The 15886-nt window shown below is 43.4% G+C and overlaps 1 protein-coding gene across 2 annotated transcripts in view; it reads right to left on the bottom strand.

Moving 5' to 3' along the window:
• LOC126481680 (uncharacterized) overlaps positions 1-15886 on the bottom strand; it is a 188408-nt gene that overhangs the window by 24729 nt on the left and 147793 nt on the right. Inside the window, exon 12 of one of the 2 annotated variants that reach the window (XM_050105613.1) lies at positions 12081-12248. The exons of the other annotated variant lie outside the window; for it this stretch is intronic. Within the exon in view, the coding sequence (XP_049961570.1) occupies positions 12081-12248 (168 nt within the window). The remainder of the gene's footprint in view (positions 1-12080; positions 12249-15886) is intronic. 2 annotated transcript variants of the gene reach the window in all.

The raw sequence follows: 15886 nt of genomic DNA, 5'->3' as shown, positions 1-15886 counted from the left end.
TGTGATGCAGCGTCAAGGGTAACCGCAGCCATGGTCTCCGAGCTGATAGTCCATGCTGCTGCAAACGTCGTCGAACTGTTCGTGCAGATGGTTGTTGTCTTGCAAACGTCCACATCTGTTGACACAGAGATCGAGATGGGGCTGCACGATCCGTTACAGCCATGCGGATAAGATGCTGGTCATCTCGACTGCCAGTTGTACGAGGCCGTTGGGATCCAGCATGACATTCCGTATTACCGTCTCGAATCCACCGATTCCATATTCTGCTAACAGTCATTGGATCTCGACCAATGGGAGCAGCAATGTCGCCATACGATAAACAGCAATCGCTATATGCTACAATCCGACCTTTATCAGAGTCAGAAACGTGATGGTACGCATTTCTCCTCCTTACACGATGCACCACAACGATGTTTCACCAGGCAACGCCAGTCAACTGCTGTTTGTGTATGAGAAATCGGTTGGAAACTTTCCTCATGTCAGCACATTGTAGATGTCATCACCTGCACAAACCTTGTGTGAATGCTCTGAAAAACAAATCATTTGCATATCACTGCATCTTATTCTTGTCGGTTAAATTTCGTGTCTGTAGCACGTCATCTTCGTGGTGTAGCAATTTTAATGGCCAGTAGTTTATTATGAGGCTTAAGCTACGTTTTCCTAGTTGCGGAAATTCATCGCAGCGTGCTGTGGATCACGTTTGCGTCTTTCGCTGTACGATGCGGGCTGCAGGACGCCGCGTGTTACGTTGTCCTTGGCGTGGGGCGGCATGTGTCAAAACATAAAAAATGGACCTGGTGTTTTTTTACGAGGGTCACTCCAAAGAAATGCACACAATTTTTGTAAAAATACGGTTTTCATTCTGCATGTGTGAAAGTTTTACAGTGTGTAGATACATCCTTCCCGCTTGTATTGAAACTTAGCTCAACCTATCCCCGTGAGTGGCGCCGTCACAGCATGTCTTCAAGATAGCTGCTACACTTGACGTTCGTCAGAAGCAAAGTGCTGTCATAGAATTCCTGTGTTGTGAAAACGAGACAGTGGAAAACATCCATAAGAGGTTGAAAAGGTGTATGGAGATGCTGCTGTCGTTCGCAGTACAGGCAAGCAGGTTACGTGATGAAAGCGGGCACGGCAATATTGAGGCTTGTCCTCGCAGAGGCAGGCCTTGTACAGCACACACTCCAGACAATGTGCAGAGAGTTAACGAATTGGTGACTGCTGACAGACGCATCACAGTGAATTGTCACGCTACGTTGGGATAGGGGAAGGAAGTGTTTGCAGAATACTAAAAGTGTTGGCGTTAGAAAAGGTTTGTGCCAGGTGGGTTCCCAAGTTGTTGACAGTGGCTCACAAAGAAAAAAGAAAAACGGTATTCAGCGAACTTTTGGAACAGTACGAGAATGGTGGGGATGAATTTCTTGGAAGAATTGTGACAGGTGATGAAACATGGCTCCATCATTTTTCACCAGAGACGAAGAGGCAATCAGTGGAGTGGCATCATGTAAATTCACCCAAGAAAAAATGAAATTTAAAACCACACCTTCTGCTGGAAAAGTTATGGCTACGGTGTTCTTCGATTCCGAAGGACTCTTGCTTGTGGACATCATGCCACGTGGAACCACCATAAATTCTAATGCATATGTGGCGACACTGAAGAAACTTTAAGTTCGACTGAGTCGTGTTCGACCACATCCGCAAAAGCAGGATGTTTTGCTGTTGCACGGCAATGCACGGCCACATGTCAGTCAAAAAACCATGGAAACGTTCACGAAACTCGGATGGACAACACTGAAACAGCCGCCGTACAGTCCTGACCTGGCTCCATGTGACAATCATCTCTTTGGAAAGCTGAAAGACTCTCTTCGTGGAACAAGGTTTGAAGATGATGGCTCCCTTGTGCACGCTGCCAAACAGTGGCTCCAACAGGTTGGTCCAGAATTTTACCTTGCGGGTATACAGGTGCTGGTTCCAAGATGGCGTAAGGCAGTTGAGAGGAATGGAAATTATGTGCATGAATGAAAATATTGTTCCTAAAGGATGTATCTACACACTATAAAACTTTCAAACATGTAGAATAAAAGATGGATTAAAAAAAAGTGTGCATTTCTTTTGGAGTGATCCTATACAGTATAGAGTGATGCGAGAACTACCTTCTGACACCATTTTTATTCAACCAAAATCTTGTGCTATTGAAGTAGAGAAATATTTAAGCTTTTAAGAAAAGGTGACTTTTCGCTCTACGGTTTGTCGTATAAGAACATAATTTTATTCAGTCTCTGCTGGTCCTTGGTGGACAGGGGACATGGGCTGGTTAAGTTACTGTCAATGTCAATGAAATTCACCAACAGCCGTGTATCTTAAGGCGTTATTTTATTTTATTTTGAAGGCTACCAGTTTCAATATTTTACTATGCCAGTTTCATGCTTGAGTTGCTATCAAGTCTTCGAATAAAGCGCTAGTGTAACGACTGAATTCACGACATCCAGAGATTATTGGCTCTATACGACATTTTCGTTCATTTGGAGAGATGCATATCGGGAGGATAGTGAAATGCTGGATTTCATTGACATTAACAGTTACATAATTTTATAGTTGGCTTCAGTAGTGCATGTCAACAACGTATGCAAACGTTCTCACTAATAGACTCACTAATAGTGAAGTAATAAATAAAAATGTCAGTTACGATGCGGGATTTTTAGCAAAACAACATCCAAAATGTTGTAAACGACAAACTTTTTCTCTTTACCTTTTCGGTGGGGCGTCAAAGCGAGAAAAAGTTTCGGAAAAGTTTGAATTTATTTTTATAGTTTGTTGGAAGACGGTGGGTGTTGCAGTTTCCCCTAGACAGGAGCAGTATTATCTAGTTCATTGGCGCCACGTGAGTTGCAGCGAACGTTTTGCTATTACAAGCGCGGTGCGGTGCGGTGCGGCGCAACAGCAATAGCGGAGGCAGTAAAGGCAAGCATGCAGCGCAGTGATCGGTCTAAGAACCTGTTAATTTTGGTACTCTAAAAGTACATGGAAGTTAGGCAACAGGAGGAAGACTGCATATTAGGGGGAACAGTACCCAGGAAGCGCAAAAAACTTCCTTACATCGTGAAGGAGAACGAGCATATAAGATTTTAATAACAAGAAAGTTGCTGACAATGCGGGGATATGACAGTACAAACTGCCTTATAGCGCAGACGTATCAGAAATTAATGAACTGCTCGAGAACAATGTGATACAGTTGGTAGGTGTCGGCTGTTACACCAAAGCTGAGGGACTCACAGAAAGGAGCGGATTCACTGATTTACTTCAACGGGCAGAATTTTAATCGTCACTCACAGTTCTGATCACAATAACAACAACATCTAACTCATAATAACTGTGATTAAAGGTTCAGTACAAATATATTTACAAATGTATTACATTTCAGATAATCAAAGACATTTCTCCTTTCATGCTTCATTCATTTTTCTTCCGATATCTGCCCAAGTCAGCTCCTTTTGTTATTAGTCTTTCAGCTCGCCGTCAGCCATGTACCGCAAAATATGCTGCTCGGATACCAGCTCGGTAAGTTGCTTATACTGACATTTTTGGTGAATGTTTCGATAATTAGATCTGAAGAATTACATATTCTCTTGCTGCCCGAGTGCGAAAAACAAATACTGCGGATGTCTCCTAGTACTAGCTGCGGCTCAGTTCGACTCCCCCACTTCTCCAATCAAGCAAGTCGCTGCGACGTGCAGAATAGACTCCTCCCGAACTGCGCAACCGTTTCCCGCAGGTAGAGCCCGCAGCGGCGCTTCGTTGGCCGGAAGCAAGGGAAAGGGTTTGCTATGTTTGCATTCTGCGAGTGGGGAGCAGGGTCGGTCGAGTGTTTTCCTCAGCGCGTTGCGGAAAATTTTCCGCCGCTAGAGAAACGTAGCTTTAGCATACGTTTACAACTACTGCAGTAATGCACAACAGTATAAAGGCAAGGTTCCTAAGAGAGTACAACGCCTGAAGCACACATTATCGAATTTATTAGGAAATTGGTAGATATATGCAAGACATAAACAATCATGACAGAATTACGTAGCATCTTTCAGAACATGAGTAACAAAATAAGGCGTTTGCACGTCCTGGATTGAAATTAGTATTAGGGCACTCACTGTCCTGTGGTGTTATTGCATTGTTAGTACTTTGTCCAACCTCAGTTCTTCCTAATTACCTCAAAAATTGTTCAAAAATTGTTCAAATGGCTCTAAGCACTACGAGACTTAACATCTGAGGTCATCAGTCCCCTAGACTTAGAACGACTTAAACCTAAGTAACCTAAGAACGTCACACACATCCATGCCCGAGGCAGGAATCGAACCTGCGACCGTAGCAGAATTAAGCGCCTAGGACCTCTAGGGCACAGCGGCCGGCTCAAAAATTCTCTTTGGCATTGATTTTGTTACGGTCGGTGGTTCTTGTAGTGAAATTATTGCATACTCTTCTCGTATCGCCCATTTCAGCTCACTTGGGACTTCAGATTGCGTTCTATTGCGAAAAACACACCTTGGAAATATTTCCCAAAGGTTTTCCAAGGGTTTCGTTGGTGGGATAAGTGCAGGCCAGGGCAAGAAACCGACATCTTTATCTTCAAACCACTTTTTGATTGTAGCAGAAACATACAGTGATGCATTATCTTGTTGAAACATCAAAATTGCGTCCCATAGGTCTTCGTACATGCTAATCCATTGTGTCTCTAGCATCCCAGTGAACATATTAAAGTTCATTCTAGTGCTCATCCAAGCAATTCGTGATTTACATTTAGTGCAGAAGGCTGTCCAAATCAAAGAACAATATGGTTTCCACCAACAACATTTCTCCCCGTTCTTGCCTCCTGCTGTGTTCTCAGATCATGCCAATAATACTGAATAGCCGGGCTATCTAAATGCAATTTCTTCTCACCAATGAATGTCACTTTATCGCATTCACAAGTCCTTCCAATCTAGCTTGTTTGTATTTTGATGTTAGTCCAGGTTTATGCAGTAGTTTCGTTAAGGGTACGTGTTTGTGATGTCACAAAATTCGTCGCACACGTCTGTCAGTTACTGGCAACTGTAAATCTGCAACATGTTGCGAAGAATAAACGGTCTGTAGCCCTTTACTTGCACGAAAGTAACCGTTTAGATGTCTCAGATAATATTTTACTTAGCCTGAATTTTCCGTTCTGTCCACATCTTATGTCCAATCTGATGAAATGATCAATCGCTGTACTTGAACGGTTCACCCTTTTAGCGATTTGACGGTTAGAGAGTACTAATTCCTTGTGCGCCCCGACTTTTACTTTTTCATTATACGATAACAGTTTTCCGTGAGGCATTGTCACAATCGTGGGTTATGTTCTCAACACGCGTTGTCAGTAAAGGTGTCTGTTTCTTGTATGCAGCAAAGCCACATGCGCACACACTAACACCGTACAGAGCCGACTGCCTTTATACCGAGTTCCACCCTCTTCCATCTGAATCGTTGATGTTTCGTTACATACTGTACTACAGACATCAAACGTGACACCACTTTCACTGCATTTATAAGTATACCAAATCTCATACAATTGCATATGTACTGTCCGCAACTGTTTCAACCGACAGTGCTAATTTTCCTACAATTATCCGTGCCTTTATACTGATTTCCATTACTGTAATAATGTCTGTGCTCGAAATTTGATCAACTGCGTTTATAAAGTAAGGAAGTCAAATTTATTGTATAATTAACTGGAATTTAATCGTATGTAGATTATTAGTTTTTAACTGAGCGCTTTAAGGAAAAGAGTAAGAAAGGACGTAAAATAAGCACGGGGAATTAAAGACACAAATTGGAGAAATAATGACGTCTTTTTAAAATTTAACGACAGAAAACTTCAGTATAAACGATATTTTTCGTAAATGTACTTTCATCATTTGCTAAAAGACCTCGTTCGTTAGGCTCAGAGTTATAAAATTTCAAATCATCGGAAGGTCGAACTCTACTTTTTGCAACATATAACTGACCATGCATAAAAACACGATGCCTTAATAAAATCCCAACTTCTTTGAATGTTTTTCTCTGTGACTTATTAATGGTAACCCTAAATGCAGGAGTAATTGGGAACTGTTGTCTTTGAAAATGGAAAGGTAAAATAGTACCATAATAAGTCGTATTTATACGCGAAATGAAAATTCGCTACTTTGTGCGATTCTAGTTAACACTTGGCAGTCAGTAACATTATTATTATATAAAAATGTAAGATGCATTTTGGCTCCGAAAGTAAGCGAAAAAACGACGCCAATATACAACGTTATGTACAGTCTCTACTGCCCCCGAAGGCTTCGTTACTACGATATTCCATTTTCCACTGATGACATGACAACATCAACGACCTAGAAGCATTGTAGCTGCATGGTAAGCGTATGTTACTGCTAATGAATAATCTGCAACATTTAAACGCAAGCGTGCCTGGAATGCTATTTCACGAAACGTTACTTTCATGTGTCGTTTCCATCATGGCACCTGATCGGTATGTAGTGTAGAAGTTGGTGGCAGTATAAGATACAGAGGGAAACTTTTTTCATGTGTGTGTGTGTGTGTGTGTGTGTGTGTGTACTTCCTTTTACCTCTCTTAACGGCTACGTACACACATGATTTTTGTCTTGTGCGCATCTATAGAAAAGTACTTTATCTAAGATTCATCAGCGTCCTTGCACACGTTAAAAATTGGTACTTCAATTTTCTGTGTTCACATATTAATATTAATTTTATGATATAGCTTATAGGTAACTGTTTTACACACACTGCCGCTTGAAAACCCAAGCACAACTTCACTTCTTAAACGTAATACGAATGGCTTCTTTCAGTCCCGATGCCTTTCATTATATTCTCAGTCATTTCCTCAGGTAGGACCTCCAGCTCTTCGCGGATTGCGATTTTCAGCTCATCAGTATCGTGGCGCCACCGTCGGAAAGCTTTTGCTTCAGATTATCCGCCGGCCGCTGTGGCCGAGCGCTTCCAGGCCCTTCAGTCCGGAACCACGCTGCTGCTACGGTAGCAGGTTCGAATCCTGCCTCGGGCATGGATGTGTGTGATGTCCTTAGGTTAGTTAGGTTTAAGTCGTTCTAAGTCTAGTGGACTGATGATCTCAGATGTTAAGTACCATAGTGCTTATAGCCATTTGATTTTGAGATTATCCGAAAGAAAAAGAAAATCGTTGTCTGAAAGATAAGATCTCGCCGGCCATAGCATATCACAGAATCCTGAGAGTAGTCAATATGGAAATCGGCAGCTCGGCGCGGTCACTGAATTAGGGGCCGTATGGTCTGTAGCTAAAAAAATTATAAACGATGCAACACTTGAGAATGTCTCCAGCTTTAATTTTTTAACGTAATAAGGCTTCCAAAATATAAGTTTTATTTCTCATCTCGCAGTTTTTCCAAGGGTTTCGGCAAAGTTATATTGCCATCTTCAGATCATCGGGTACTTCCATTTTGCAGGAATTTTTACACTGATATAGAGGTAGCTCTCCTTCTGACAATATCAGGTAATAACTTTAATTTTTTAGGTTGCGACGCTAGCGATGGTATAGGCAAGGATATATAAAATAAGATTAACAGGTATTATTTAATACACGGAATGAAAAAATATTTTAGAACAAATTGGGAAGAAACAAAAATTATAATTTTATAAAATCATGGTTATACCTGTATTGCTATATGTAAGTGAGGCGTGGATCCCTAAAAATCATGATAAAAGTAAAATATCCAGCATTAATGAGGTTTCTCAGGAAAGTTAGAGCTGTTAATAGGTAAGATCACACAAGAAATGAAGACATTACTACTCAACTAGATATTTACAATATTAATGAAAAGAGTGATGAATCAGTTACAAAGAATGAGTGTAGAGAGAATCCCAAGTCAGGCCATGCCTTACCAGTCAGAAGGATGAGGAAGACCCAGAACGAGGTGGCAGTGGAAAATGAAAACGCAACACGCACGAATTTCTGAACCTTGAAGTGCAGAAGAAGAAGAACAAGAATAAGAAGAAGATAGGTTGTAGCGCCTTCTTGCTGAAACTGCATTGCGTTTAGAAGGCAATGTCCCTTGAGCTGTGGATTGAAGAATCGTTATCCATGACCGCATACCACTCGGAACTGACACTCACCAGGTCTTTGGGCGAATAAACCATGTCTGTTCAGTCGTCTGTAGACTGTGTGTCTGGAGACAACTGTTCCAGTGGCTACGGTAAGGTCCCGAGCAAGGGGAAAAAAAAAGGCCTTCGATCCAACGATTTTAACGGACTGTCTCTGTCTAATGACACACCAAACGACAGCCTACAGGCTATAATGGGCCTTTTCATGAATAAGTTGCGGGTCTGTGTCCGAGTAATTACGAAAATTTTGTTTATCGACAAACACATTTCCTCATCACACATCACAAGATGTGTCAGAAACGCGTCGTCCGGTCAGTTCTGTCCAGTAACTTTTCGCAGAAACTGCACCTACTCACTTTATCTCCCTGCTAAGGTACTTACGGCTTATAAGGATGAAACATTAAATCCTGTTTCAGAATCCTCTGCAAAGACGTATGACGGATTTGTAATGTTCTGGAGTAGCTAGCAGAGCTGCAAGAACTCCTCGGATATTTTCCGGCATTCGTAGTGTCAATTCAGGCTCCTTATCATTCACATTGGTTAGCGACCAGTCTTACGTTATTGTTTTATCCACCTGAATATTGTCCTTCAGCCCGGAAAATGGAAATGGCCGTCTCTTTCACTCTGCATTGAGCGTTGGACAACTGCAAAGCTCTGGACACAACCGAACTTCTCCACTGCCTCAGCGTGCACTTGTGCTGGCCAACGTTCCATACTGAACTGAACGGTATACTTACGTATGGGACCGATTAGATGCAGATAGTGCGAACACACATACATTTCGCCAGGGTGACTAACTGAAACAGTCATATTTCTCTTGGGCCACACTATATAAGCAGGGGGTACAGCCATCTGTGAAAGATGTAATAGCTCCAGAGCTCCACGTCTGTATAAAATATTTTGTGAGGATATGGCAGTAGCTAAATGAGGCAGTCCATTCGATCTTTGTACTAAACATTAGCGGCACATCGAGTACAGAAATGTACGCTGTCCAGTAGCATTAACGTGAGTGACCTATGTTCGACGTCGACGTGCAACAACCACACACTGAAAGTACACTCATGCTCATAAATTAAGGATAATGCTGATACATGGTGAAACAACGCTCTGGTGGGCGGTTTGTGGGTTTAAATCACCGCGGGGTATGACCATGCGGTGCATTTGACCTGCGGTCGTCGCATGGTGGCGCTGGCAGCAGTCCACATACGCAAAGGTGTGTTGGTGCATGTCAGAGTACGGTGCAGCTAGTAAGTGTACAGACGTTTTCAGACGTGCTAATGGTGACTGTGTGTTGAAAATGGCATACTGATGACGTTATGAGGGGTAGAATACTAGGGCGACTTGAGGCTCGTCAAACACACCAGATCGTAACACGGGCCCTCCGTGTGCCACAAAGTCTCATCTCAAGATTATGGCAACGATTCCAGCAGACAGGAAACGTGTCCAGGCGCTACAGTACGGGACGTCCACAGTGTACAACACCACAAGAAGACCGATATCTCACCATGAGTGCCTGCAGACTGTCACGGAGTACTGCAGGTAGCCTTGCTCGGGACCTTACCACAGCTACTGGAACAGTTGTCTCCAGACACACAGTCTACAGACGACTGAACAGACATGGTTTATTCGCCCAAAGACCTGCAAGGTGCATTCCATTGACCCCTGGTCACAGGAGCGCCCGTAAAGCCTGGTGTCAAGAAGAGAGTACATGCTCACTGGAACAATGGTCCCAGGTTATTTTCACGGACGAGCCCAGGTATGGTCTGACCAGTGATTCTCGCCGGGTTTTCATCTGGCGTGAACCAGGAACCAGATACCAACCCCTTAATGTCCTCGAAAGGGAACTGTATGGAGGTCGTGGTTTGATGGTGTGTGGTGGGATTATGATTGGGTGCACGTACACTCCATGTCTTTGACAGAGAAACTGTGACAGTTCAGGTTTATGGGGACGTCATTTTGCACAAGTATGTCCGCCTTTTCATGGGTGCAGTGGGTCCCACCTTCCTCCTGGTGGATGACAACGCACAGCCCCACCGAGCTGCCATCGTGGAGGAGTACCTTGGAACAGAAGATATCAGGCGAATGGAGTGGCCTTCCTTTCATCCAGATCCAAACCCAATCGAGCACGTCTGGGATGCTCTCCTCGACGTATCACTGCACGTCTTCACACCCCTAGGACATTTCAGGAGCTCCGACAGGCACTGGTGCAAGAATGGGAGGCTATACCCCAGCAGCTGCTCGACCACCTACTCCATAGTATGCCAACCCGTTGTGTGGCCTGTGTACGTGTGCAGGAAACAGTGGCGTTTTGTAGCACATGGGATCGGGACGGTTTTCTCAACTTATCATGAATACCATGGACTTACAGATCTGTGTCGTGTGTTTCCCCTATGTGTCTATGCTATTAGCTCCAGGTTTGTGCAGTGCCACGTTGTGTGGCACCACAATCTACAATCATTCTTAATTTATGAGCATGGGTGTAGGTGACAGCACTAGCAGTGGAGGGAATATAAAGCGTGTCGGGAGGACGCTGAAAACTGTGTAGTCGCTGTCGTAATGTGGGAAGGGATCGATTTATCTGACGTCCGAAAGGATATGCTCGTTGGCTTTTGGTCCAAGAAATGGCTAAGTTTTTAAACTGCTCGCGTACCGCCGTGGATAAAATATAACGGAATATGGCAAAATGGTGCTATCCAAAACTGGTACCGAGGCAACTGTGGGCACCACGGGCCACAAACTACAGGGGTGGACAACGGCTGGGGAGATGTGTACGGGCAAACAGAAGTACAACTGTTGAGCAACTGACCACCCAGATGAACGAAGGGGCTGCAAGCAGTGTCTGCTCAAAGACCGTTCAGCGAACGTTGCTGGTTAATGCATCTACGCAGACCGCTGTTCATCAGTGACCAAGGCTCGAATTTGCACAGCAGTGCTGTAAACAGACGTCCACTGGGTGGCGACCGATGGCCTATCCAGATGAATCACGTTTTACGCTCCATTCGCGAGTATGGCGTGAAACGTCTGACAGCCCACACAAAAGCTGGATAAGGGAGCGTTATGGTCTGGGAAACGTTTTAGCGGGTTTCCATGGGTGTCCTCGTCATTCTGGAAGGCACAATGGGTCAAGACAAGTATGCGTGTCACACAAACTGCATGCTCACTCCTACATCCAGTTTGTTTCTCCTCGCCACGATGGCATCTACCAGCACGACAGTGCAACGACACACACAGCTCCTGCAGTGCACGTCCGTGGTTCGAGGAGCACCAGGATGACTTCACCGTACCCATCTGGCCACCAAACTCACTAGATTGAAAGCCGACAGAGAATCTGTGGAACTGCCTCCATTGAGCTGTACGTACCGTGGATCCTCAACCGATAAACTTCACGCAATTGGTGACGGCGATGGAGCCGCCATGGCTTCACATCAACATCAGTATCTCAAGAACCTCACTGATTCTCTTTCTGCACGTCTCGCCCTGCAAAAGGCTGTTATTCGGGGCTTTTGACACGTGGTCCCATTACTGTGATTGGAAAATGTAGAAAAATCTGCTGTTGCCCAACACAGACTTTTAAACAAGCACAAAATCTTGTTACAGCACTGCAAGCTTCTGGAAGTCTAATCGTCAAGGAGGCTTGGGAAATTAAAATGTGAATCAACAATTTCAGCAGAATTTGAAACAATCGTCGATCGTAACGTACCACTGCGTCTAAGCCCTTTAGGAAATCTTTGAAAACGTAACCTGCCTGTTCGCCTAAATATACTGAATGACAGATGTGTGGAGAAAAGAGAGCTGAGTGTTTTCCCCAGAGACGGAAGAATATGGCGCTATTCACACAGGACCGAAAAAAGAAGAGAAAGCAAAAGTGAGAAGTCGTCAGGGATATTTCATATGCAGGGTCGCTGAACAGCAAATACGGTTATGTAAAGAGGCAGGCGTACCTCTTTGCTGAAGTAGGCATCGGCCTTGGCGATGTTGGTGGCGAGCGCTCCACGGACTGTCTTGTCCATGTAGCCAGCCTGGTACAGTCCGTACGGATTGAAGAGCATCTTGTGCGTCTCCACAAACTCCTCACTGTTCGTCTCGTTCGCCAACATCTTCATGAGTCCCTGTATCATTGGAAAGTAGCGTCAGGTGCCACATTGCTAGGCACTAGTTCAACAAACTACACGAATGTTAGATGAAGCAATCAGATGGTTGTACCATGTCCTTCTCCTCGCTTCCAGCCACACTAGTTGCTCTGCAGATAGAAGAACTGAGCTGTGCATCTAGAAGCAGGCAGACGAGTACTGAGTGCTAGCAATACTCGTGTACAGACAGAAAACTGCGGTTCCTGTCACTCAAGAATCTGTCAGTCTACACGGTAAAAATGACCAGTCATTTAGTGACCCATCATTCATAGAAGCATCATAATGGCATAGCTTATCTACTGCGAAGGAGACACGTGATTGACAAATATAACAAACTCTGAGATGCCCATTTGACCTTAGTCTGCTAGAGAAATAACTCGTTGGCTTGCTAGTAGATACAGGTACTCCACGTCGAACAAGTAAAGTCAGTATGCAAACAGCATGTTTCTCACAATGGTACATGGCTGCTATAAATGATTCATTCATCTTCAAAGCTGTATATTTTGCAAAGTGTTACATGTACAACTATGACTGGTGCGTGAACAGAATCGTAAACTCACTAAGTCTGCATTTTACACTCTACAAATGTTTTGCGACCGCCCCTCTCGTCACGTGAAACACGTCCCATCGGCAGTAAACTTCGTTCCGTGCATTATGTAGCAACATCCATCCAGAGATGCGGAAGTTCGTCGTTTAGCTAGCGACGAACATCGATTTTCCCGTGACGGGCTGCCCCGTCTTGTTGGACGATGAATTACTCGGAATCAGAACTCAGTTCTGCAAACAACAACTGCAACGCATCAAGGTAAGAGGTTCCTGTCACCGTCTTCTCACAGAAGAAAAACGGCCTACAGAGCTTCGTCTGTGACACTGCACAGGAAACGTTAACCTTCGTCGAATTGATTCATGACCGACAATTTCATGAAGATTTCCAGTGTCCTATACTCTCACATTGTGGCGATTAATGGAAGGTGGATTGGTAGCTGAGTATCAGCTTGCAGGCGAAATGTTCACTCTCAAGTGCTTGCTGCATTGCGATGCAAAATTAAAGGAGCCGACCATACTCTTCCGAATTTATCTGTTGCATGAGCTGCAGACGGTACTGTCTGAAATGTAAACGGCCGCCGAAAACTCTTCCACTCAGTTTGATGCAATACTCCAAGTTGGTTGCTTGCGTGGACTGTTGATTTCTTTGGATTGTGTACGAACTTTTAACTCACTCCCTACACGGTTGCATCTAGCACATTTGATCGACCGGTACTTTTCTGTTTATACAGGCAACCAGTGTCTCTAAACTGCCGATACGAACGCACAACGCTGTGTTACATGGCGGTTCTTTTCCATAATTGCTTCCCTACGCACTCTGAACACTTGTAACAGATAAACATCTGGTGTATTTCCATACACAAAATATTTTTTCTTTTGTCAAGGCACCGCTCTCCTAACGCCTACTAGTAGGCACAATGCAAACCTGGTGAGTTTACGGTTCTGTTCATGTTCATTGGAAAATATACGAATGAATCATTTATAGTAGCCCTGTATACATGATCATCTGAGGGAAACAAATATAAGGCATTCGCAGTCCAAATAAGAACTATTCAGGTTCGGAACTCCTGGGCAGATTAAAAGAATGTGCAGCACTGAGACTCGAACCTGCGATCTTCGCCTTTGGTTGGAAGTGTTCTACCGACTTTGCTCTCCAAGCATGACTCGACACTCGCCCTCACACCTTTACTTTTCCAAGATCTTCATTGTCATAAACAAGAACTAAGAGGCAGTAAGTTCCTTAGAAGAATAAGCAATCAGGTTATTCATGCACTTAGAGACGGCTGAGGTATTCATAATGTCAACACTTTTCATTCTCATCGAAGCACAGAATTACTGTGGTCCAAACCAAGACAAAACCAGCTACAATGAAGTACTTACTGGGTATTCAGAGCTTAAAAAATAGTCAATATAGTCGTGCAGGTTTAAAATTTCTTCATATAACAATAAATAAAATAACGTTAGCTTCACACGGTTCCTTCTATTATCACAAAAGGAGAACGAGATTAAATGAATTTTATCCATAGCGGATGCTGTCGAACTCCGTGACTGTTCTTTTATAGGGTGTAGAAAAATATCCGCTACCAGTCACAATAAAAGGTTATTTATTTGTCACACGACCGGTTTAGGGCTCGCGCGCATCCTCAGGTGTCTATACATTCATGTACATGTTTATACTGCCGGAGATCACTGTATAAATACAAAAAAATTATTTGCAAACCTACATGTTTCTGTATGAGCAACATCTTTACATCTGCTACGTCTAAGTTCTTTGACGACAGCCCTCATGTTTGTATGCAAACATAGTGTATTTCACGCGTGCACATCGTAATAGTGAAACATACAGCTAAACTTGGTAAAACTGAAATATGGACGTGTAAATGATAATAAGTGTGTAACTAAGAGGCAAAACTGTCACCACAGCACAACTATAATAATGGTGCTCCATCTTTGTAAGTACGGATATATTTTCGTCAAATGCTGTCCTGCGACTTACAATTATCCCACTTGTATCTGTTCAGTCACCAGCAAATAATTTTTTTTTTGTATTTATACAGTGATATCCAGCAGTATAAACATGTACATGAATGTATAAACACCTGAGGATGGGCGCGAGCCCGAAACCGGTCGTGTGACAAATAAATAACCTTTTATTGAGACTGGTAGCAGATATTTTTCTACGCCCTAAGAAGGAGATTAGTCTCATGATGACGCCCCCTGTAAGAAATCGTCACAATACTGCTACTACTGTCGAAAATTATCGCACACAGTGAGGTTTTCCAAAGGCACACTATCTGCATGTGTTCAGTCTCATAGCTGTAAGAGCTAGCTAGCTATTCGGGCCCTGGAGTTACCATTATATACACTCTATGGTGCCACAGGCGTGATCAACAGATGAGGCTGGAGCTTCTCGACAGTTAGATTACTTTGCATTAGAAACTTGTCGCATAGCGCATAAGTAGTTTTATTATGTCTGGACCAAATCGACAGGGAACATAGACAAGATACTATGAATTGCAATGTGGAGTAGCTATGAAAGGCAATATCTCCACCGTCCATTAAGAGTATAGTTAAATGACTGCGCGATTAAATCAAAGATGTAGAATTTTGTCTGCTAGATTGCTAGGTATTCATGTCTAGCAGTGCTTTCTGAGTGTGAAAGAAACAAGTAACGCCGTGATCGGATTCACATTAAAAGATAAGCTCTCCTACAACTGCATAGGCGAGCTGTTGTGAAAAAGGCAAGTGGTTTCTGCCTCTAAATATTACGTCCCTTGAAAAATAATGATGTGTTTTTTACTTTTATTTAATCATGCTATAAGACCTGAAAACCCGGGAACGTATACTATACAGCGTGATTCAAAATTGCTGTTGCATGTTTCTAGAGTTTGTAGAGGGGCTTGGTAAATGAAGTTCTGATAAGGAACCCACGTCCAGAAGTAAAATCACTTTGAGGACCGGATCACTTTCAAATCTCCCGCCTCACAGTACGCACAAAGCAGGGACAAAGAGCTCTGACTTGCGTGTTGTAGGAAGGTATGGCATGGACATTGTTTCGCGTACATGTCCTC

This window comes from Schistocerca serialis, chromosome 5 (assembly GCF_023864345.2).
Source record: "Schistocerca serialis cubense isolate TAMUIC-IGC-003099 chromosome 5, iqSchSeri2.2, whole genome shotgun sequence".
Classification (NCBI taxonomy): domain Eukaryota; kingdom Metazoa; phylum Arthropoda; class Insecta; order Orthoptera; family Acrididae; genus Schistocerca; species Schistocerca serialis.
Note: the sequence above shows the minus strand (reverse complement) of the source record. Positions and strands in the feature narration are given on the sequence as shown.